At 45.8% G+C, this 23635-nt stretch overlaps 1 protein-coding gene across 1 annotated transcript in view; it reads left to right on the plus strand.

The window, feature by feature from the left end:
• Map1b (microtubule associated protein 1B) overlaps nt 1-23362 on the plus strand; it is a 96759-nt gene extending 73397 nt beyond the window's left edge. The window contains exons 5-7 of the mRNA XM_005356427.2: nt 7304-13790; nt 17214-17452; nt 18921-23362. Coding sequence (XP_005356484.1) covers nt 7304-13790; nt 17214-17452; nt 18921-19076 — 6882 coding nt within the window. The 3' untranslated portion in view covers nt 19077-23362. The remainder of the gene's footprint in view (nt 1-7303; nt 13791-17213; nt 17453-18920) is intronic.
• The last annotated feature ends 273 nt before the right edge of the window (nt 23363-23635 follow it).

Genomic DNA, 23635 nt, shown 5'->3' on the forward strand with positions numbered 1-23635 from the left:
GGGTGCTGGAGACAGTGGACAGTGGGAACCATTGCCGGGGTGCTGGAGACAAGTGGGCAGTGGCAGTGTGGGAATGATGAACATCTACAGATGGCAGAAGTGCTGGTGATGGTGGAAAGGCTAGCACTCCGGAGGAAACCCAGCTTTGCTGTTTTCTGAGAAACTTCTCCAGGATGTCCCTCCCTTTATCTCTGTTAGGACTTGTGCCACTTTTCCTGGCTTGGTTCCTTCTGATTTCTCTTACTTCTAATGACTGGACCCTATGTTTAGGGTGATGCAGTGTGAAAAGCTGGGGGGGAGGAGTACAGTGGAGGGGGGAGTGGGCTGAGGGATGTGCTGGCAGGAGTTACCCCAGCCATTTATCTAGGTCTCCCTGAGCCTTGGTGTCTCACTTGCGCTGGGAGGGACCGTGTGTTTTGTCTTCCTGCATTTAAGCTTCCTCAGCACCGCATTTCACAGCGAGGTCTCGCTGAGCTTGTCCGCCTCTTAGCCAAGTGCCCTGCTTCATTTGGTTCCTCCCGGAGGGCGCAGTAAATGACACAACAGTTTCCCTCTCCACACACCGGAGGGGTAGACAGCACAGAACCATGAAAGGAACATTTTTTACTTAGCGTGTGGAACCGCAGCTCTTTCAGAGGGTGTGAGGTCATCTGTACCTGGAGGCACATAGCACCAGCTCAGCGGAGTGAGAAAGATCCCTGACTGGCCAGGGCTCTTTGTGCAGAGGCCTCTGGGCTCACAGCTGGCCTGTCTTCCCACTTGAAGGAAGGAGCTTTGTCTGTGTCTTTCTCCCGCGCTGTGTTCTCTCTTCCTCCGGGGCTGAGCCAAACACCGTGATGTATCGCACCCACATTGCTCAATTGCCCTGAAATGCTGAGAGAAAGAGCTCAGAGTTTCCCTGTTTGGACTGCCCTGAAATTGGTGAATAGTCTCCACAATGCCAGCTCTCTTTCAAGATCATGTTCTTCGATCATGTGCTACGAAGGGCACATGGGCCTTTGGCTGGCATATCAGATGTCAGCATCTTATCCCAGGGAGGGGAGCGGGCTTTAGAGACCTGGAAGTGGCCCCAGTGTCACCTTGGGCTCTGCTGGTAAGCTCAGCTCAGCTCTGAGGCCTGGGCTTGTTTACATGCACGCAGGCCTTGCATTCCTGTTCGGTTCTGCAGTTCCCTCCTAGTGTTTGCTTTCTGACCACATCATGGGTTTGGTTTTCTGCCATGAGAGCCAAACAAGGGAAATGTGTGAGAAAAATCATCACCAAGATTTTACATAAGGAGGTATCACGTGCCACTCATCTGGATAAGGAATAATTTTTTAAAGTTGCTACTTAAATCACTTCTAAAAGTTGTGGAAATGGAGGTTTTTTACAATGGGCTGTGCATATGCCCAATTTTACCATTGATTATAAAAAAAAAAAAAGAAAGTCTTATCTAAAGAATTCAAGTTCGATAGAAGGGGCAACTTTTCTAGGGTCTGTAATCATAAAGTTGGATGCTAATCTTATTACAGCTGGGTAACCATCCTTGAGGCCCCGGATGCTCATATTCTCCTCTCCTACCCCACCTTCTCCATAGGAAGTCATGCTCAGTGCACACAAAAGGACCGGCAGAGCTTTCTCTCATAGACTAGATTGTTAATATTAGGGTGATGGGGGACAGTGAGGCATGGGGGGAATGTGCATTTCATGCTTGCCTTCCTGCCAAGCCAATGGAACTCAGTCTGTGTTTCTTTGACCTCAACATTGAAGAAAGGATTCCACAGCTAAAGGGGATTAAAAATTCCTAGACTAGGAGCTGGCGAAATGGTTCAGTGATTAAGAGCACTGGCTGCTCTTTCAGAGGACCCAGGTTCAATTCTCAGCACCCACATGGCAGCTGACAACTTTCTGAGAGATTCCAGTGTCAGGGGACCCAATACCTTCTTCTCGCCTCCTAGGGCATTGTATGTGCTTGCTACACAGACAGACCAGCATGCAGGAAATTTTTTAAAATGACTAGACTAGACCAAGGGCTGTTCCTGTTTGGAGCTATGATGACTTGCTGTGACCTTGGAAGAAGGCTTGCAGAATGACTCAGTGAGACTATTTCTTGCTGCATTTCTCCAACCTTGAAACATACTAGTCAACTGAAAAAGAACGAGAAACATGACATTAGAAAAGCAAACATTTCTAGGAACATCTTTCAGCCCCTCCATAGGGAAGATTTTTCTTCTAAGGACAGACTTTGGTCCCGTGTCCACCTGCACTTTCTGTTTATTCCCTGGATTAATCATCTTTGGTTTTACTCTGAGTTATCTCTCAAATGCAGAAGGTCCTGTGTGTCCCCTCTCACAGTGGGACTGGAGGAAATTCAAGCTTCTAGCACTGGTCACTATTTGACACACATTGGAGTTTTCAGACAGGTGGATATTTGAGCCCAGAGCTAAGTAACATTGACTCATGTATAGAGATACTCATTTGTAATCCATTTGTGTGATATGCATGTTTAAAGCCCAGAAGACAGATGCTGTACTCTAAAAGAGAGAAGCATTCAGAACTCTAGAGGTTAAAGTCAAAGAGAAGGATCCAATAAGAGGGACTTGTTTCAGAAGTTTTGCTTGTTTAATTAGGTTGCTCTAAAATATCACAATTTGGGTAGGGGCTGTAGCTTCGTGATAGAGCGCCTGCCTAGCATTCCCAAGCTCTTGGGTTTGACAATCAGCATCAACACACACACACACACACACACACACACACACACACACACACACACCCAGAGAGAGAGAGAGAGAACACAAACAAATACATACATACATACATACATACATATGAATTGTTGGGTATACTGACCTAACCTAGATACCATCATATTCCAGAAAGTCATGTAACCAGATTAGGGTCTTTCAAGTCAGTAATTTGTACAGTTTCCAGTCCAAGGCTTTGAGGCATTCTGCAACTTAACATAACATGGAGATTCTCATTAAGAATAAGAAAGCCCATTATTAATACACTTTTAAAGTACAGCACTTCAATAGCCGACCAAGCTAGTGAGGGACCTTGAAGTTTAAGCTTCTTTGGCTTCATGTAAATCCACTTGATTGTCAGCTAAAATCCCCTGAGGTTTTCCAGGGATATTATCATTAAGCCACATCTTCCAATCCCATCCTTTACTTTGCTGGCTTGTTGAACCTTACATTTATCTCTTTAGAATGCCGCCCTCTTCCCAGTTGCCTTGGCATTATGTCCTCAAGTCCAAAGCTTTCATAAACACCTCAGTTTTACCTTCCCTCATATGTTACGCCTCTCATTTTGGAGCCGTGCGCAGATTTGACCTGCATCCGGCTCTGTTTTCATGCTAGTCAGTGCTCAGTAGAACAGACGTGAGCCTTGATGCCACCTATCACAGACCTTCCTCTAGGGTGACACTAAGGAACGCTACTTACGTGGCTACCTATAAACCCACCTAATTCTGCTATCACACTGTTCCAAGACCCTGTTAAATGTCTTGCCAAAACCCAGAGATAACTGTCTACAATAGTTCCTCTTCAGCTAGCAAGTCACTTAGTCAAAAAAGGATCTACAATTAGAAGTCTGTGCTTTTAAAATTAAAATCTTGTTTTGTTTATCTCTAGTAAAACCCTTTATTCCTTTATCCTCCTTCCTCTCTCAGAGTGCCTGCATTTAATAGAAAAGGTAATTAACAAAAAAGAGATGATTTTTCTCCAAAGCAGTATTTCCCCCACTCATGTCTGCCATCCATCTTTGTAAGACACGGTAACGGTCTCTGTGTTTAATAAGCCTCAGCAGAAGACAAAGACATCATGTGTTGAATTGATCAAATCAAGTGAAGTATAACCTAGTGTACTGAGTCTCTTTATATATTGGGGAAACAACGATACCTAAAATACAAAGGTAGAGAAAATGTTTTGGTAACTAGAAGCTTTCATTGTAAAAGGGTTTGCTGAATGGTTTTTATTACTATTCACCTGACTTCCAGTTCATTTGGAAGCAGCCCCAGTTTCAAAGAGCGAGTCCTCATTTCCTTCCTACTGCCAGCCTCCTCAAGTCATTCCTACTGGTCCCACCATTCACTGAGTAAGCATCACTATGGACTGGGCATTTAAAGTCACTCGTTGCCCTTGAATCTGGTCCTCGTTGTGATACTTGTTGCACAAGCCTGGAGCTGGGCTATGGAAAAACACAGGGGCTTCAGTTCTGTCAGGCAGCCCCAAGGACGCTGTGGTGGCCTCCTGTCTCCTGCCCTATCCCATCTGTCTCCTTGATTGGCTCTCTCTAATTCTTGTCCTTATGTTCTTGTCTCTGCGGGCACAGCATGCTGTTGTTTTCCCAGAGTGATTAGATTTTCGCTCTCTGGATTGCTTTCCTGATCCCATTAAATCTTAGTTTTCTATCCATTGATGACCGTTGGCTGTCTCTCATGCTCTGCCACTTCCTCAGAATTCTCTGCAGCCTTATTTGATTTTTAAGTCATTTCCTGCATTTCATAGGAACTCCCTGGGGACAGGTGAGGAGCTGGAAAGTAGGATAATATCCTCAAGCCTTTATACTTTTTCCTTGAATTAGGTGACTGTATATTTCATATTAAAAAGTTACAAATTGGGGACCGAAGAGATGGCTTAGCCAGTTAAGAGAGCTGATAGTTCTTTCAGAGGAACAGACTCGGTTCTGTTCCCAGCAGCTGCATGGTGGTTCTCGCCATTTTCTGCCCTTCATAAGCACTAGACACGCATGTGGTGTACATACATACGTGCAGACAAAATACTCATGCATATAAAAGAAAAATAAATACATCTAAAAACACATTTAAGTCATTAACGTAAGTTAATAATTGAATACTCCCACGCACACACAGCTGAACTCTACCTTCAATTTGCTTCAGCTCAGCTAGACTGGATCTCAAAGATTAAAATGAACCCAACTTAGTTTTACATTTCCACTGTAAAAGACATAGCAGTGTGAATTATTCTTGACTTGCCCCCTGAAATGTAAATATGATTAGTTCTCATGGACTCTGTGTGAAAGTTAGGAAGGAGGGAACCTTTATTGTGCTGAAATCATGGTGACGAGGTCTATGTCAATTATTGGACAAGAAACCATATTTTAAGATAAATAAATAAAATGGGGTAAGAAAAAAAACTTCAAGGACCAATGAAATGGTTCCATGGGTAAAGGCGCTTACTACCACACCCTGTTGACCTGGGTTTGATTCCCCTCCTCACCTCTTCCCAGGATCACATGTTATAAAGAGAAAACCAGCTCCAGCAAGTTTCCCTCTGATCACCACACATACACCATGACAATACATACCCAATAAATGAATGAACGAATAAATGAATGAATGAATGCAATAAAAATGAAACCTTATTCATGTTTGCTTTGGTCTGTAAATAATATGAACAAAGATTGCCCCAAGGATGGCTGACATTTATGAGAAATGACTTGATCAATGATGCCCTTTATCCCCAGGGATACTTGCCATTTGCTGTGTTAGTTTTCTTAGTTCCTAAAACAGTAGTTGATTCTTAAGAGTTGTATGGAACAGTATTAAGTCAAAGGAAAGCAGCAAAGCATTGCTATTTTGGTATTTTGTGACGTCAGCTGTTACGCTCAGGATTGATAGTCTAACCAAACAATCCAATATAGGAAATCCTGCAGTTTAATAAGGGAAAGTTTGGCTTCTATACATTACTTCTGCATACTTAACTTCACACTCATAGCCTTGGAGTGATAGGATTCTGGAATTCATTGAGACAAGAAACCAAGGACAAGGGGTCAGAACTGACAGCTGAAGACTGGCCATTTGTTTTGGCCCTGAGTCATTTGCATCTGGATGTAGCACCCTTGTCATTTGAACCTTTGAACTGATGTGGGAGATTTACTGACACAGAAGTTTGGAGCTTTTGGCATGATTTGCATTTGCTGAGCCAAGATCAAGAAACACATGTCCTAGATATTGAAAAAGAAAACTGTTTCCATAAACCATACTTGTTTTGGTCTTGATTCAGATTTCCGTATTCCCTTCCTTGGGAAATAATATATGACATGTTGAAAAATGTTTAAGCCAAATGAGATCTTGTTCGCTGACAGCCAGCTTATTCAAAATCGATTGAGATCATGGAGAGAGCCGAAAGTCTCATTTTGGATTTTTTTTTTAATTTTTTTTCACCTTGGAGTTAAACTTAAATGGAGGAATGAATGTGGACACTGGTTTATATAATTGCCAGGCCACTTGGTTGTCATGGCTTCAGTTAAGAACATTTGTATTTGCAGGGGATCTGCTGGGCCAGGCACTTAGTGAGTGTGGGTGCCTGAACCCAGCACTTTATTGTAGTGGCCAATTAATAACTTCCTGTCTCTTAGAGCAAAACAAACAAACAAAACCAAAAAACAAACAAAAAAAACCACCATTTTTTTTCTCCTGTGCCTATTGAATTCTAAAAGGAGACAGCAAGAAACACACTATTATCTGAAGTCCTCAAATGCACCAATCAGGCCCTTTTCACTAAATCCAGTGGGTTAAGAAAAGTAAGGCTTTATATTTTCATTAGTTCTTTGAGAGTTTTGTTCAATGTGTTTAGATCATATTCACCCCCTCATAACTCTCCCAGATCTGTTCCTTTCCCCTGCCAATTAACTTGTGTCCTCTGTTTTGTTTTCTTAAACCCACTTTCTCCAATTTATGCTGCCCATATATGATGTGTAGCGTACCACTAGGTATGACCAACCAAGGGCCACACCCCTAAAGAGAACTGGCAACCTCTTTTCTAGCAGCTATCAATTGCAATAGCTTCTTAGCTAGTGGTAGGACTCCACACCTAACCTCCCTCCTATGCTGGCATTTTGTCCGGTTTAGGCTAAAGTAAAGGTTTCTAAACCATGGTGAAATGATGGATACAGCGTTCTCCTGTGATAGCCTGGAGTTTATTAACGAACATCTTTACATGACAACACACCCAGAGGCAGTAATCAGATGACTTCATAACTACCGTGTAAGCACCGATCACTCAGATAGTGCCCAGTTTTGGAACCTCAGCGGGGTTCTGGGGCAAGGACTTATAGGGAGAAGTTTCTAGAGCAGAGGTCAGGGGGTGGCAGAGGGTACGTAGGGGACTCAGAACAGAGGGTGTCCACCTCCCGAACTGCAAGTTTATCAATATTTTAATCAGAGCTGTGACCAAATTGTTGATATTAGCCCTATGTAAAGTCAGTGATTCTCCAGTAACTGATAACAGATGGGAGTGATGGGTCAGTGACGATTGCCACTTAACCCTTTTCTTCCTTTCTTTCTTTTTGACAAACCCAGATTGGGGAGCTCCTGAGCACCACCCATCCTGCCAACAAAGCCAGCCTCACCCTCTTCTGCCCTGAGGAGGGAGACTGGAAGAACTCCAACCTCGACAGACACAACCTCCAAGACTTCATTAACATTAAGCTCAACTCAGCTTCTATCTTGCCAGAGATGGAGGGGCTTTCGGAGTTTACAGAGTATCTCTCTGAGTCTGTGGAAGTCCCTTCTCCCTTTGACATCCTGGAGCCGCCGACCTCGGGTGGCTTTCTCAAGCTCTCCAAACCCTGCTGTTACATTTTTCCAGGGGGCCGGGGTGATTCGGCCCTGTTTGCAGTGAACGGATTCAATATGCTCATCAACGGAGGATCGGAAAGAAAATCTTGCTTCTGGAAGCTCATTCGGCACTTGGACCGTGTGGACTCCATCCTGCTCACCCACATTGGCGATGACAACTTGCCCGGCATCAACAGCATGCTGCAGCGGAAAATTGCGGAGCTGGAAGAGGAACGGTCGCAGGGTTCCACCAGCAACAGTGACTGGATGAAAAACCTCATCTCCCCTGACTTGGGGGTTGTGTTTCTCAACGTACCTGAAAATCTGAAAAACCCAGAGCCCAACATCAAGATGAAGAGGAGCATAGAAGAAGCTTGCTTCACCCTCCAGTATCTGAACAAACTGTCCATGAAACCAGAGCCTCTCTTTAGAAGCATAGGCAATACCATTGAGCCTGTTATCCTATTCCAGAAAATGGGAGTGGGCAAACTTGAGATGTACGTGCTTAACCCCGTCAAGAGTAGCAAGGAAATGCAATATTTTATGCAACAGTGGACAGGCACCAACAAAGACAAGGCTGAACTAATCCTGCCCAATGGTCAAGAAGTAGATATCCCAATTTCCTACTTAACTTCAGTCTCATCTTTGATTGTGTGGCACCCTGCCAACCCCGCTGAGAAAATCATCCGAGTTCTGTTTCCTGGAAATAGCACCCAATACAACATCCTGGAAGGACTGGAAAAACTCAAACACCTAGACTTCCTAAAGCAGCCACTGGCTACCCAGAAAGATCTCACTGGCCAGGTGCCCACCCCCACAGTAAAACAAGTCAAATTGAAACAGAGGGCTGACAGCCGAGAAAACCTGAAGCCGGCTACAAAACCAGTTCCCAGTAAATCAGTGAGGAAGGAGTCCAAGGAAGAAGCTCCTGAAGTCACAAAAGCTAGCCAAGTGGAAAAAACACCCAAAGTTGAAAGCAAAGAGAAAGTAATAGTGAAAAAAGACAAGCCGGTAAAGCCAGAAGCCAAACCTTCCGTGACAGAAAAGGAGGTGCCCAGCAAAGAGGAGCAGTCCCCTGTGAAAGCCGAGGTGGCAGAGAAGCAAGCCACTGAGAGCAAACCTAAAGTCACCAAAGAGAAAGTGGTCAAAAAAGAAGTAAAGGCAAAACCCGAAGAAAAGAAAGAGGAGAAGGAGAAGCCCAAGAAAGAAGTGGCTAAAAAGGAAGACAAGACTCCGATCAAGAAAGACGAGAAACTGAAAAAGGAAGAGGTGAAAAAGGAGGTCAAAAAAGAGATCAAAAAAGAAGAGAAAAAAGAGCCGAAGAAAGAGGTTAAGAAGGAGACGCCCCTGAAGGAAGCCAAGAAGGAAGTGAAGAAAGAGGAAAAGAAAGAAGTTAAAAAGGAAGAGAAGGAACCCAAAAAGGAAATCAAGAAGATTTCCAAAGACATAAAGAAATCCACTCCTGTGTCAGAAACAAAAAAACCAGCTGCATTAAAACCAAAAGTGGCGAAGAAGGAAGAGCCCACCAAGAAGGAGCCTGCTGCTGCTAGCAAGCTCAAGGACAAAGGCAAAGTTAAAGTCATTAAGAAGGAAGGCAAGACCACAGAGGCGGCTGCCACGGCCGTTGGCACTGCGGCCACCACGGCTGCTGCAGTAGCAGCGGCCGGAATAGCGGCCAGTGGCCCTGCCAAAGAACTCGAAGCCGAGAGGTCCCTTATGTCCTCCCCTGAGGATCTGACCAAGGACTTTGAGGAGCTAAAGGCTGAGGAGATTGACTTGGCGAAGGATATCAAGCCTCAGCTGGAGCTCATTGAAGACGAAGAGAAACTGAAGGAGACGGAGCCGGTGGAAGCCTACGTCATCCAGAAAGAGACCGAAGTCATCAAAGGCTCCGCTGAGTCACCTGATGAGGGGATCACTACCACCGAAGGGGAGGGAGAGTGTGAGCAAACCCCCGAGGAGCTGGAGCCAGTTGAGAAGCAGGGAGTGGAGGACATTGAGAAATTTGAAGATGAAGGAGCTGGTTTTGAAGAATCCTCAGAGACCGGAGACTATGAAGAGAAGGCAGAGACTGAGGAGGCTGAGGAGCCGGAAGAGGATGGTGACGACAATGTGAGTGGGAGCGCCTCAAAGCACAGCCCCACAGAAGACGATGAAAGCGCCAAAGCTGAGGCGGACGCGCACATCAAGGAGAAGAGGGAGTCGGTGACCAGCGGTGATGACCGCGCAGAGGAAGACATGGATGAGGCGCTTGAGAAAGGAGAAGCCGAGCAGTCTGAGGAGGAGGGTGAAGAGGAGGACAAAGCAGAGGATGCCAGAGAGGAAGATTATGAGCCTGAAAAAATGGAGGCTGAAGATTATGTGATGGCCGTGGTTGACAAGGCCGCAGAGGCCGGTGTTGCTGAGGAACAGTATGGATTCCTGAGCACGCCAACCAAGCAACCCGGAGCCCAGTCTCCTGGCCGAGAACCTGCCTCTTCAATTCATGACGAGACACTCCCTGGAGGCTCCGAGAGTGAGGCCACCGCTTCTGATGAGGAGAATCGGGAAGACCAGCCCGAGGAATTCACTGCCACCTCTGGGTATACTCAGTCCACCATTGAGATATCTAGCGAGCCTACTCCAATGGACGAGATGTCCACTCCTCGCGACGTGATGAGTGATGAGACCAACAACGAGGAGACGGAGTCCCCATCTCAGGAGTTCGTAAACATTACCAAATATGAGTCTTCGCTGTATTCTCAGGAATACTCCAAACCCGTTGTTGCATCCTTCAATGGACTGTCAGAAGGGTCCAAAACAGATGCCACTGATGGCAAGGATTACAACGCTTCCGCCTCTACCATATCTCCACCTTCCTCCATGGAAGAAGACAAATTCAGCAAGTCCGCTCTGCGCGACGCTTACTGCTCAGAAGAGAAAGACGTGAAAGCCAGTGCCGGGCTGGACATCAAAGATGTTTCCGATGAGAGACTTAGCCCAACCAAGAGTCCATCCCTGAGTCCTTCTCCGCCGTCACCCATAGAGAAGACTCCCCTGGGTGAACGGAGCGTGAATTTCTCTCTGACACCCAATGAGATTAAAGTCTCCGCAGAAGCTGAAGTGACGTCAGTGTCTCCTGGAGTGACCCAAGCAGTAGTCGAAGAACACTGTGCCAGTCCTGAGGAGAAGACCCTGGAAGTAGCCTCACCATCTCAGTCTGTGACCGGCAGTGCAGGCCACACACCTTACTACCAATCTCCCACTGATGAGAAGGCCAGCCACCTACCTCCCGAAGCCACTGAGAAGCCACAGGCAGTTCCAGTGAGTTTTGAATTCAGCGAGGCCAAAGATGAGAATGAGAGAGCTTCTGTAAGCCCCATGGATGAGCCTGTGCCTGACTCGGCGTCTCCTATTGAGAAAGTTCTGTCTCCTCTACGTAGCCCTCCTCTTATTGGATCTGAGTCTGCGTATGAAGACTTTCTCAGTGTTGATGGCAAGGCTCCTGGCAGAGGTACTGAAAGCCCCTTTGAAGGAGAGAATGGAAAGCAAGACTTCCCAGGCAAAGAAAGCCCAGTGTCTGACGTGGCTTCCACTGGTCTTTACCAAGACAAACAGGAAGAGAAAACCACAGGCTTCATACCGATAAAGGAAGACTTCGGTCCAGAAAAGAAAACCAGTGATGTTGACATCATGGGTTCTCAATCAGCTCTGGCTTTAGATGAAAGGAAATTGGGAGGAGATGTTTCTCCAACACAAATAGATGTCAGTCAGTTTGGTTCTTTCAAAGAAGACACCAAGATGTCCATCTCAGAAGGCACTGTATCAGACAAATCAGCCACTCCCGTGGATGAGGGCGTGGCAGAAGACACTTACTCCCACATGGAGGGTGTGGCCTCGGTCTCTACTGCCTCTGTGGCCACCAGCTCATTCCCAGAGCCAACCACAGATGATGTGTCTCCTTCTCTCCACGCTGAAGTGGGCTCCCCTCATTCCACAGAAGTAGACGACTCCCTGTCAGTATCTGTTGTGCAAACACCTACCACTTTCCAGGAAACGGAAATGTCTCCATCTAAAGAAGAGTGCCCAAGGCCAATGTCGATTTCTCCTCCAGACTTCTCCCCTAAGACCGCCAAGTCCAGGACACCAGTTCAAGATCACCGATCTGAACAGTCTTCGATGTCTATTGAGTTTGGCCAGGAATCGCCGGAGCACTCCCTTGCTATGGACTTTAGTAGGCAGTCTCCAGATCACCCTGCTGCGGGTGCGAGTATGCTTCACATCACTGAAAATGGGCCAACGGAAGTGGACTATAGTCCTTCTGACATCCAGGACTCCAGCTTGTCCCACAAGATCCCACCGACGGAAGAGCCGTCCTACACCCAAGATAACGATCTGTCTGAGCTCATCTCTGTATCTCAGGTGGAGGCTTCCCCATCCACCTCATCTGCTCACACCCCTTCTCAGATAGCCTCTCCTCTTCAGGAAGACACTCTCTCTGATGTTGTCCCTCCCAGAGATATGGCCTTATATGCCTCACTCACCTCCGAGAAAGTGCAAAGTCTAGAAGGAGAGAAGCTCTCTCCCAAGTCCGATATTTCTCCACTCACCCCCCGGGAGTCCTCACCTTTGTATTCACCTGGCTTTTCCGATTCCACTTCTGCCGCCGCAGAGAATGCAGCAGGTCGCCAAACCGCCTCCCCACCCATGGATGCTGCCTCTGCAGAGCCCTATGGCTTCCGTGCCTCAGTGCTGTTTGATACAATGCAACATCATCTGGCCTTGGATAGAGACTTGTCTAGCGTGGAGAAGGACAATGGAGGGAAGACACCCGGCGACTTCAACTATGCCTATCAAAAGCCCGAGGAAACCACCAGATCCCCAGATGAAGAAGATTATGACTATGAATCGTATGAGAAAACCTCCCGGACCCCTGACGTGGGTGGCTACTACTATGAGAAGACAGAGAGAACCGTGAAATCCCCGTGTGACAGCGGATACTCCTATGGGACCACTGAGAAGACCACCAAGCCCTCAGAAGATGGTGGCTACGCCTGTGAAATTACTGAGAAAACCACTAGGACCCCTGAAGAGGGTGGGTATTCGTATGAGATCAGCGAGAAGACAACACGGACCCCTGAAGAGGGTGGCTACACCTATGAAAAGACAGAAAGATCTAGAAGGTTCCTAGATGACATTAGTAATGGCTATGACGACTCTGAGGATGGTGGCCATACACTTGGAGACTGCAGCTACTCCTATGAAACCACTGAGAAAATCAGCAGCTTTCCTGAGTCGGAAAGCTATTCCTACGAGACGTCTATGAAAACAACACGGAGTCCAGATACCTCCACATACTGTTATGAGACCATGGAGAAGATCACCAAAACCCCACAGGCATCCTCATACTCCTACGAGACTTCAGACCGATGCTATTCCACAGAAAAGAAGTCCCCCTCAGAGGCGCGCCAGGATGTCGATTTATGCCTAGTGACCTCCTGTGAGTACAAGCATCCCAAGACAGAGCTCTCACCTTCCTTCATTAATCCAAATCCTCTCGAGTGGTTTGCCAGCGAAGAGTCCGCTGAAGATCCTGAGAAGCCCCTCACTCAGTCCGGAGGAGCCCCTCCACCGTCAGGAGGAAAGCAACAGAGCCGGCAATGCGACGAAACTCCACCCACCTCCGTCAGTGAGTCAGCCCCATCCCAGACCGACTCTGATGTTCCCCCAGAGACGGAAGAGTGCCCCTCCATCACAGCCGATGCCAACATTGACTCTGAAGACGAGTCAGAAACCATCCCCACCGACAAAACGGTCACATACAAACACATGGACCCACCTCCAGCCCCCATGCAAGACCGAAGCCCTTCTCCTCGCCACCCTGATGTGTCCATGGTGGACCCAGAGGCCTTGGCCATTGAACAGAACCTAGGCAAAGCTCTGAAGAAGGACCTAAAAGAGAAGACGAAAACCAAGAAGCCAGGCACGAAAACCAAGTCTTCTTCTCCCGTGAAGAAGGCTGATGGGAAGTCCAAGCCCTTGGCAGCGTCCCCCAAACCAGGAGCTTTGAAGGAATCCTCTGACAAGGTGTCCAGAGTGGCTTCTCCCAAGAAGAAAGAATCCGTGGAAAAGGCTACGAAGACCACCACCACCCCCGAGGTCAAAGCCACTCGCGGGGAAGAGAAAGACAAGGAGACTAAGAACGCCGCAAACGCCTCCGCGTCCAAGTCAGCGAAGACCGCAACAGCAGGTACGTGGGCGTGTCCCTTTACAGACCACGGCTGCCTTAACACTTGAAACCGGTCTGCTTCTCTGTTTGGCGTTTTGCTGGGGGAACCAGGGAGCAAGGGACTGATGCTTCACCTTCCCTGTGCCTTCCTCTTCTGCCTAAAGGTACATACATCTCTTGGCCCACTGTGGCTCCCAGGCTTAGAGATAGCCCATTGCTGCTGGGATGCATCAGGTGGGATTGCTGGGTTGGTATCGTTCTGCCCACAGCTGCAGGCCTGTTGCAAACCTTCACAAGTAAAGATAAATGTCTCAGACTGTTCAGGGAGACTTCAGGCACACTGGCCCTAAAATCACACTGAGGTAATAAGCCAGGATCTCCCAAAGGCCTATAGCAAACCAGAGGTTTCCCAGCAAACTTGGAATGTTCAGTCTAGACAAAATATTTATTTCTTATGAAACATTTTTAAGTGTAAAATTGTAAAAATCTACACCTTTTTAAAAAAAAAAAAGCCATAATTTGGGCAGTCTGTGCCCACTGAAAACATCTGCTGTGTTTTCTTAGCTGCTCACGGACTGTGTAATTCCAGTTGACCGATAGTGTCCAGTGCAGACAGGAGGACACATTAAAAGCTGTTTCTTCTTCTGTTACGGTCTCACTAACAGTACTTTTTCAGACACAACAGGAGCTAAGTAGAGATATCTGAGGGCTCCCGATTGCCACTGATACACAGCCTTCTCCATTTCTTAGCGGTGACTTGAGGCTTCCATGCCTTAGTGCCCTAGCTGGTTTTGATCTTGTGATCCTACAGCCTCAACCTCTTGTTCTGGGATCGCAGGAGTGCCCCACCAGAAGTTGTGTGAACAGGCTTTTGACAGAATGACTGCTTGGCAGCACGGTTAACATCTATAGTAATACACTTGGTTTCCTTCACCCAATTAGCCAGAGATCTTCATTCACAAAGCAATATGCATTTATCCGAATGTGTAAAACAAAAACTTACTTTACACATTTCCTTAATATATGAGGGAAAAAATTTAAGAGACCAGCTTCTGGGGCTTTCAATTTAGGACATATTAATAACAGCCGTGGGTTTTTATTTTATGTTGACATCAGGTTTTGTCAGGCTTGGCATTTATATGAGTCACATAGAAAACAAACTGAATTTGCTCATGATCAGATTAAACATTAAACCACCAGGTAATCAACTCCCTGTTTTAGAAGAGTTGACAACTGTCTTATACTTAGGAGAAAGCATGGAATTCATCTAAACAGGATCTAAATACGTGTAAAAGAAAAAAAAAAAACAGCTGAAATTTGCCAAAATGCTAGCTCATGCAGGTGATGAATTGTTTTGTCTTTTGACGTTTAAAGAGGTAAAGACGGTGCAGTTGAGATAGCTTTGTGGGTAAAAGCACTTGCCAAACAAGCCTGACGACCCGAGTTCAAACTCTGGGTGCCCGTGGGGAGCATTGTCCCCTGTGATCCCCACGTGTATTCTGACATGCGTGTACCCCGCACTCATTCACACTCAGATTTCTAAAGCAGGCAAAATGAATCCTAAGTTGACTTTAAAAGCAAACCTGGGTGGACAGGTGTCAGCTTTGATGGTTGGGGTATTTGTGTGAAGCACTCGCTGTGTGATGATAAAGGTTTTCACGGTCAAGGGAAAATTGTAGACGCTGTTGGCTGCTGGTTCATTATGTAATAGAAAAGACAACTCTGAGCACGTGGTCCTCCCCTTGCCACTGCCCAGGTTCTGTGGTTGAAGGTGTGTGCTACCACAGCTGGCGTGTAAGGCAGAATTTCTTAGGGGGTCCTCAGATGGGTATGTTGAGGGTTTTCAGTGCAGAGTCTCTCTGTCTGTCTGTCTGTCTGCCTGCCCCCCCCACATACACACACACACACACACACACACACACACACACACACACACACACACACGGTCTTCCAACCTGTTTATAAAATGAGTTCACTTATCTAAATATGAGTCTGGACCATTCTCACCATCTCCCACCCGATCCCCTCACCCCCACAAAGTAGAATGGGATAGTTGATGGGATTCACTAGTTGTTATGACTTTGGGATGGCAGTGTTTAAACTTCTCACGGAGAAAGGAAAGAATCACCATACAGAATCTAGCCATTTTAAATGGCTTCGCAACCGTGTCCTCTAAGCCCCTATCATTTGAACGAGCTGGTGAGAGCAGAGAGCACTGTCTAGGCCCTGTAACCGTTAGCCCAGACTCTAATGAGGCCTGTGTCACCGAGCATCTGAGATGACTCTGATTATGTGGCAGAGAGCAGCATGGCCAACCCAGGCTGTTCCTTCCTTCTACCAGTGTCTTCAGAACCAAACGGGGGTGCCCAGACACTTTGGGGGCTTTCCCCAGCTCTTTCTGATTTAGGCTGGGAATTTTGACTGCCAGGTGTTTCCCTAGATTGACCTGGCCTGGCTGGTTAGCTAAAGCTTAGTCTTTCTGGACCCTCTTTTGCCAATGGCCGGTATCCAGCCCTGTCTAGGGAGAGACATTTCCATTGTCTAAGAACAGTGGGCTAGCTCATCACTTACTGGGTAAGCTTGGGGTGCAAAGGATCATATGGGGTTAAGGTCTAAACTACTTCCTGTTAGGAAATCCCAGTGAACTGTGGGTAAATTACTTTTAAGAGACCCTAAAAAGGATTATTAAGGTCACTAAACTATGGTTTGCTAAATACGAATGGTTCCTTTGGATTTTTAAAATGTTTATTAATTAATGCTTCTTAAAGTCTTTGCCTTTTGCCCAAGAAATTTTTATACAACCCTGGGTATCCAGGCATATAAATCGGTATGCAAATCAAATATTTACTGATACGAATCCATCTAGCCAACAAACATTCTAGCACAAGCCAATCAAGACTCATTTGATACTTACGTGCTGAGGCGATGGTAGGAAACTATGAAAAGTCTGTCTTTCCATAGCTAAACTGTTATATTTCTATACGAGCAGTGTGTTTCATTACCATTACCACCACACCATGCACAGTGGGCAACACTTTGTTCCAGAACCAAGGCTGCAGGTGAAGTTGTGTGGAAAAAAATGTTATTGATACATCCATGTCTGGTTGTTCAATCCATGTGGCATCAGAACCCATGTTTTAAGCCACTGTCTTATAGAGCTTTTCAAATTAAAATGCACATTCGTAGATCCTTGGGTGGAGAGTGCTACTATCTAGTTCCTTCTTCTGAAACTCTTTTTACTTCCTAATGGGTTGTCTGTAAAAGGGAAGCCATCTCATCCTCAATTTTTCTTATGAAGATGATAAACAACTATGGTACATTTTGTCAAATCCCTATGGGAATACTCCCAGCCTTTCCATGTCCCAGAGGACCCAGCTGGGGACAAGTGGATGTATTTGCTGTCTTCACACTGCTATGACCCTTGCTTTGTCTTTGTTACCAAAGGACCGGGAACCACTAAGACAGCCAAGTCATCCACCGTGCCTCCAGGCCTTCCCGTGTATCTGGACCTGTGCTATATCCCCAACCACAGCAACAGTAAGAATGTTGACGTGGAATTTTTCAAGAGAGTGAGGTCATCTTACTACGTGGTGAGTGGGAACGACCCTGCCGCCGAGGAGCCCAGCCGGGCTGTCCTGGATGCCTTGTTGGAAGGGAAGGCTCAGTGGGGAAGCAACATGCAGGTAAGAGCACAAGGCTCCCAATCTGAGCTGCGTTTGAACTAGGTCTAGAGGCAAAGAGATGGAAGCATGTTTGAATGGGCATCATTGTGATTGTGGGTCCACGCATGAGCCTTCTAAGTGTCACCTGTGAAATGTACTTACTGCGTGGAAAGTCAGTTTGACATACAGAAGATAGCCCGAAGTAGAATTCTTTGTTTTATTGAGACCGGGTTTTTCTTTATAATACCTCTAGCTGTCCTGGAACTCACTTTATACACCAGGCTGGCCTTGAACTCACAGAGATCCGCCAGCCTCTGCCTCTTGAATGCTGGGATTAAAGGTGTGTGCTACCATGCCCGACCCACAGTAAATTTGAGAGGCCCACTAGCAGCGGCAGTGGAAGAGAACCACCTCACCTAAGACAGAGCTCAGGCGTCTGTAAGGTGACCTGAGAAGAACTGGTTCCTCCTCCAGCATGTTGAGTGTTGTGTGTGTGAATTGGAGTTGTCCTGTGGCTGTGGAATTGCTGCTAAGGAGTTGTTTTTACTCATTGGTGTTTCACCAGTAGACTAACTGGGAGCAAGGTCATTAGGCCAGGGACATGGGGAGCCAGCCTCCAGGTAGAGTTCCAGAGTGGTGCCATTGTTTCTTCAACTCCAGACCCTCAGGTGTGGCCGTGAAGCATCCACTCTGTGTTTCTATTGGGCTGTGATTACTGGTTATCTGATTTGTGTTTCTTTGCATATAATCACCTAGCAACCTGTATTCGCATCTTAGATAAGATTAATTGATAATATTCCCATAGTATTCACATGAGAAGCACCAACCAATCAGTACCCTACTCTTATATCTCACGGTCTTTGTTTTCAGGCCAACGGGCGGGCTTCTGAGAGTTGGAGCTGCAATAACTAAAACTTCTTGTGTTGAATATGGAGTATAGTCTATACAATATTCCCCCCATGTTAAGGGAAATATGAGAAGCTGTACCTAATCCAAACACTTCTTAGTACTACAGCATTGAAAAAAATCAGCAGTGACCTTTAATCCCAGCACTTGGGAGGCAGAGGCAGGGGGATCAACTTGAATGTGAGACCAGCCTGGTCTACAGAGGAGTTCCAGGACAGCCAGGGCTACACAGAGAAACCCTGTCTTGGAAAACAAAGACAAAAAAAAGAAGGAAGGAAGGAAGGGAGGGAGGGAGGGAGGGAGGGAGGAAGGAAGGCAGGCCAACAGTGAAATTGGGCCGAGTGAACCGACAAGTCTCTCTCTAACTGATTGCGATTCTCCTTTCCATGCCCTCCTCTCAAACCTTTTGATTTTTACAGTTGAAGACTTCATTTGCGGGGTTTTTGTTTTGTTTTGTTTTTCCAGGAAAACAGCATTTTTCTTTTGTCCCCTTCATCAATGACTCAACCACCACCTTGCTAGTGGTTTTACTTCTGGCATCTCTCTATGACCTTTACATGTCTCCTTTTCTCCCCCTCCGCAGGTGACGCTGATCCCAACACACGACTCAGAGGTGATGAGGGAATGGTACCAGGAGACCCACGAGAAGCAGCAAGACCTCAACATCATGGTTTTAGCAAGCAGCAGTACAGTGGTCATGCAGGACGAGTCCTTCCCTGCATGCAAGATAGAACTGTAAGAAACCGCAGCCGGCCACACCACAGGATGTGAACTTTGTTTCCAGAAATTCTTGAAACTGAAACTACCTTTTCTAAAACGTCCATTCATCTAATTAAGTCACTGAACAATTACCTGCCAAATGCTATACTGTGGCACGGTGATGCCAGTCACTAATACTTCTCAATTTTTGCTGATCGCTAAGGGAAGTAACCATATTCCCACAATAGGATTCAAGTTACTGCAGAATTACCTACCCCCGTTCATCTTTGCTGAACATTTGGAAGCCACGCACTCGCGCACCCAACTGACTTCTGCTAGGTATTGGCATTTGTCTTAGAGAGAGAAAGAGAGAGGGAAAGAGAGGCAGAGGGAGGGGAGGGAGAGAGGGGGGAGCGAGGGACATAGAGAATGCAGGAGAGAGAGAATGAGAGAGAAAGGATGAGAAAGAAAAAGGATGCGAGAGAAGGAGATGTCACGACGGAGAGTTCTGATGTGATGCCCAGGGAGAGAGAGTGGGCAGGATGGGGTATTCAGAAGACACCAGCAACCAGGTCTGCATTTTCCCTGACAGCAGCTATGGTGTGGTCTACACTGGCGAAGTTTTCATGTTCATCAGAGTCATCAGAAAGAGTCTTAATCTCCTAGAGCACGTTTCTAAGGAACAAAAAAAGAACGGAGCCTGTTAGGAGGGCATGAGATTTTTCACGCCTTAATCAAATGCCTTTACTCTAAAGGCTGCCCACGGCATCATGTAGCAAATGTAGCCTGGACGTGCGAGTGGCTAGAGCCCCATTCAGAACTCTCAGACTTTCCCAGCACTATGAGTAGGTCTATCTAAGGCATGCTCCCAGCATTTGTCCACCCACTTAGTCTACAACAAGTCAACCTGCATGCAGCAACACCCAAGTCCACCCCGGTTATTAACTGAAGCAAATACCAAAGCAGTTGGGAGTACATACGGGAGACATTTTGCCTTAGGAACTGACTTGAATGTACAGACTCCTGACGCACTTATTTTTTAATGTGAGACAGCAAGTTTTTAAAACGCCCACGTAGGATTGTAGATGCTCTGGGTAAAGGAGCATGTGAGGAGGGAAGGTACTAGAAGCTCATCTGATTGGTCCAACAGTTTAGTGCTGAGTCATGCTTGTTGAAAGCCACCAGTTCTGATGCACCCTGTGGTCCCTCAGCCAAGCGCCTGGCATTTCCCCCGGCTTCTTTAACTGCTTCAAGTTCAAGATGGAAATGGCTTCTGTGATCAAAGCTGGTCGCGCAGTGAATCTTACGGTGGAAGAGGTTCCCAGCAAGTGTAGAGTATTTGCCTCTCTTTGTCTTGCATTGGCCATTTTAATTTGCCATTAATTTCAACACAATTATGGGAACACGTGTACAGAAGATTTTTTTAAGATACCTGAGATGTTTTCATAAATGAACTTTTTAATGTTTTCATTTACAGGAAAATGCAAAGAAAAATTTCAAGCGATGGTCTTTTTTTTATTTTAAATGTTTTATAAGACAAAATTGAAGTTTTTTTTTTTTTTGAGGTTCTGGCAAGATTTGAAGTCTGATATTGAAGTCATATTTATTAAAAACCTCTAACTACCAGAAATGGTGATACCTCCCAGCCTTTGACTCTCATATCATGAAAGTCTGAGAGTGGGTGGATAGCAGGGTAGGCTGTTGGTTAGGGCCTTAATTCACCACCCAGTGCTGTCCCACCTACTCCTTCCGAGACTGTCCACCATGAGGTTAAGAGCCAAGTCCAGAAGAACCCTAGCACCGATTCGCTTGGGGCTTTCTTTTCTGGAAAACATTCAATGAAAGAAACAATGAATTGAAAACGAATGAATTCCCAAGTCCTAAGTGCACCATGTAGAGTTCAGACACGATGTCCGTCGTTGTCATCACTGAGGCGCGAACCTGTGAAGCCAGATCCTGATTAGAACTGATGCCGTCTCAAGTGGCAGATCCGCGTGCCAGGGTTCTGAGGTGGCACGCTTCTCAGTGACAGCTGCGCTGTGCCCTGTCACACGACATTTCCTGCAGACTCTCAAGATCTACGGAGTAGTGAACAATGACCTCATTTTATTTTCTTTTCTATGTTAGTTATTTATTTCAGAATTTACATTTTAGTTTATTTTCGTCTGTGAAGTATATGTTTCGCACTGCGACGACTCTGAGGGTTTAAACAATGCTTCTCCGGGGTCCCCTCACTGAGGACCCGTGCAGTCTACTTAATGCTGTGAATCACATTTTCCAAATGTTTAATTTTTTAAAGAAAATTAATATTCTATTTTTGTTAGGTGTCTCTAGGAATGCAGTTTTTATTTATTTCTTTCGGACCCATAGAAGTAACACATTAAAGGTACAGAACTGTCATATATGATGGAAAAGTCATTGTGATGAAAACAGACTTCATTGACTATACACTCATTTGCTTCACACTTCATGAAACAAGCGGAATACATGCAAATTAGATAATTAATGGTACCTCTTGGGTTGGTCCGCATAACACGCGAGAAAAGAAGCAGCGTCTTTGTCTTCTCACCGAGTCCAGACCTCTGATTGACTTTTCTTTCATAGAGATGGAGTTACTTTCCTGTTTCCCGAATTAAACTTATTTAGCCTACATATTATTTTGTTTTAAAAATATAAATATCCAAGAAGAGCCATAGCCAGCCTTCAGTTATAACCACTCTCCCCCACACTTGTTATTTCTACAGAATTTAACGGGGACAATACTTTTCAAAACTGTCACCGATCCACTGACTCCGATTTCCTACACAATCTCGCAGCACCCTCCTGCAGCCCCCGTTCTCAGTGATGACCGTGGAGCCGAGGACACCAGGGTGAACTACATTTGCGTTACAGGTGACTCCTGATGTCCCAGGCACCTCTCCTACCTGTGTGGCTAATCTGACTTTACTAGTTCCATACATACACAATTAGTTTAGAAGTAGCCATCACAATGGACCATGTACATTTGTGGTGAGAGCTAAGAACCGACACAGACTTTTAGAAGATTTGTGCATATGATTCTTAATCCGATTGTATAGATTGAATATTTGAGGGGAAGGGATTTCCACCCTCTTTAAATGACGGGATTCTATTGAGCTAGCGCTCCTGATCATGACCCTTTCGGTAGTGTTTGTAAACAAAATTCCACAGCGACTAAATCTTAGAGATAATCCTCCATTTCAATTTTAACCAATTCTGTCCTCTTTTTCCAAACCCCAACCCCCATGCATGCTTTTTCAGTCTTGTGGTGGGACTGGATACAGTGACCGACCCTTCACCCCAAACACCATTTTCCATGGAATTCAAAAGAAAAAAAAAAAGGTTTTTTTCTTAATGTTACATATCTTAGTGAATGGTTTCCCCCAGTGTCTATGGATGTTTTAAGTGTTTCCAATAGCTTATGAAATTTAGGAGCCTTCTAATACTTATTTTATAAATTTAATTATTTGCTAATGGAAATTTTACCACCTTCCGTTTCTGTTACCAATCTCAGCTCCTGGCAGCAGCGCTACAATTCTGGAGTTGCTTTTCTTGCCTCTTCTGTCTCGTGTCACAAGAGGCTCCTGCTCGGCAATGGTACTTGTAAGTTAGGATAAAGACTTCTCTTTCTGTTTTCCTTTTGTACTTCAGATTTAGGAGAAAAAAATTCTGTTTCCGTGCGAAAGGAACTGTGAGCTTTTCTCATTTAACTGGCTGAACACCACATCCAAAGCAGCCTAGGGATGAGCGCCGCTTTGATAGCAATTAGGTTTTCTTCACCTGGTGTGCAAACGATCCACTATTTCAAAACAACAACAACAACAAAAAACTGTGACTTTATGAATTCATTTCCAAGGCAGCATCAAAAACTGAAAAGGAAGGAAAACGACAACAGCTAAGAACTGGCTTCTCCGTGCGCATGCGTGGAGCTCCTGACCCGGGAGCCCTGGGGAAGTGACTGCTCAGCTGCCCTCACCCCAGCGACTTTGGAGTCTTGCTTTCCCGCACCGCAGGCAGCGCGCAGTCCTGAGTCGCCCCCGCTGTGGAGAAGCAGCTCGCTCCTCTCTCTTGTTCTGAATGGTGTTTGTGTCGGTCTGCAGCTGTGTATGGTATTATGTCTTCTAATCCTGCATCATTCCATCCTATCCAGTCATATCTAATGTAGAAAATTAGTTTCCAGTGAAAGTAATATGTAGTGCTTTTATGATATTTGTGTGCAATATCCCCTCTTCCACTGAGGATATTTGATGTAAAGGAAAAAAAAATCAAAAAAACAGAAACTCTGTTCCACAATAAAATACAAAGTGGCAAAAGTTCACTCTTGTGCTGAGACGTCTTTGGCTTCCATAGCACCATGATTGGGCATTTCATGGTGGGCTCCCTGTCTATGGCCCCTAGCTCCTCAGGGGAGGGCTTTGTGCCCACAAGGAAGAGGCTTCTGAATATGAATTTTGTAATCGAGTGGGCATTTGACGACAGGTGAAGCCCAGCCTGGGAAACATGCACCCCAGCAGTGCCCAGCACACTGGAGCACAGTACACAGTGGATAACTTCTGAGCGCATTTTAAGGCTTAGTATTTT

The sequence above is a fragment of the Microtus ochrogaster genome, chromosome 19 (genome assembly GCF_000317375.1).
Source record: "Microtus ochrogaster isolate Prairie Vole_2 chromosome 19, MicOch1.0, whole genome shotgun sequence".
In the NCBI taxonomy this organism is placed as follows: domain Eukaryota; kingdom Metazoa; phylum Chordata; class Mammalia; order Rodentia; family Cricetidae; genus Microtus; species Microtus ochrogaster.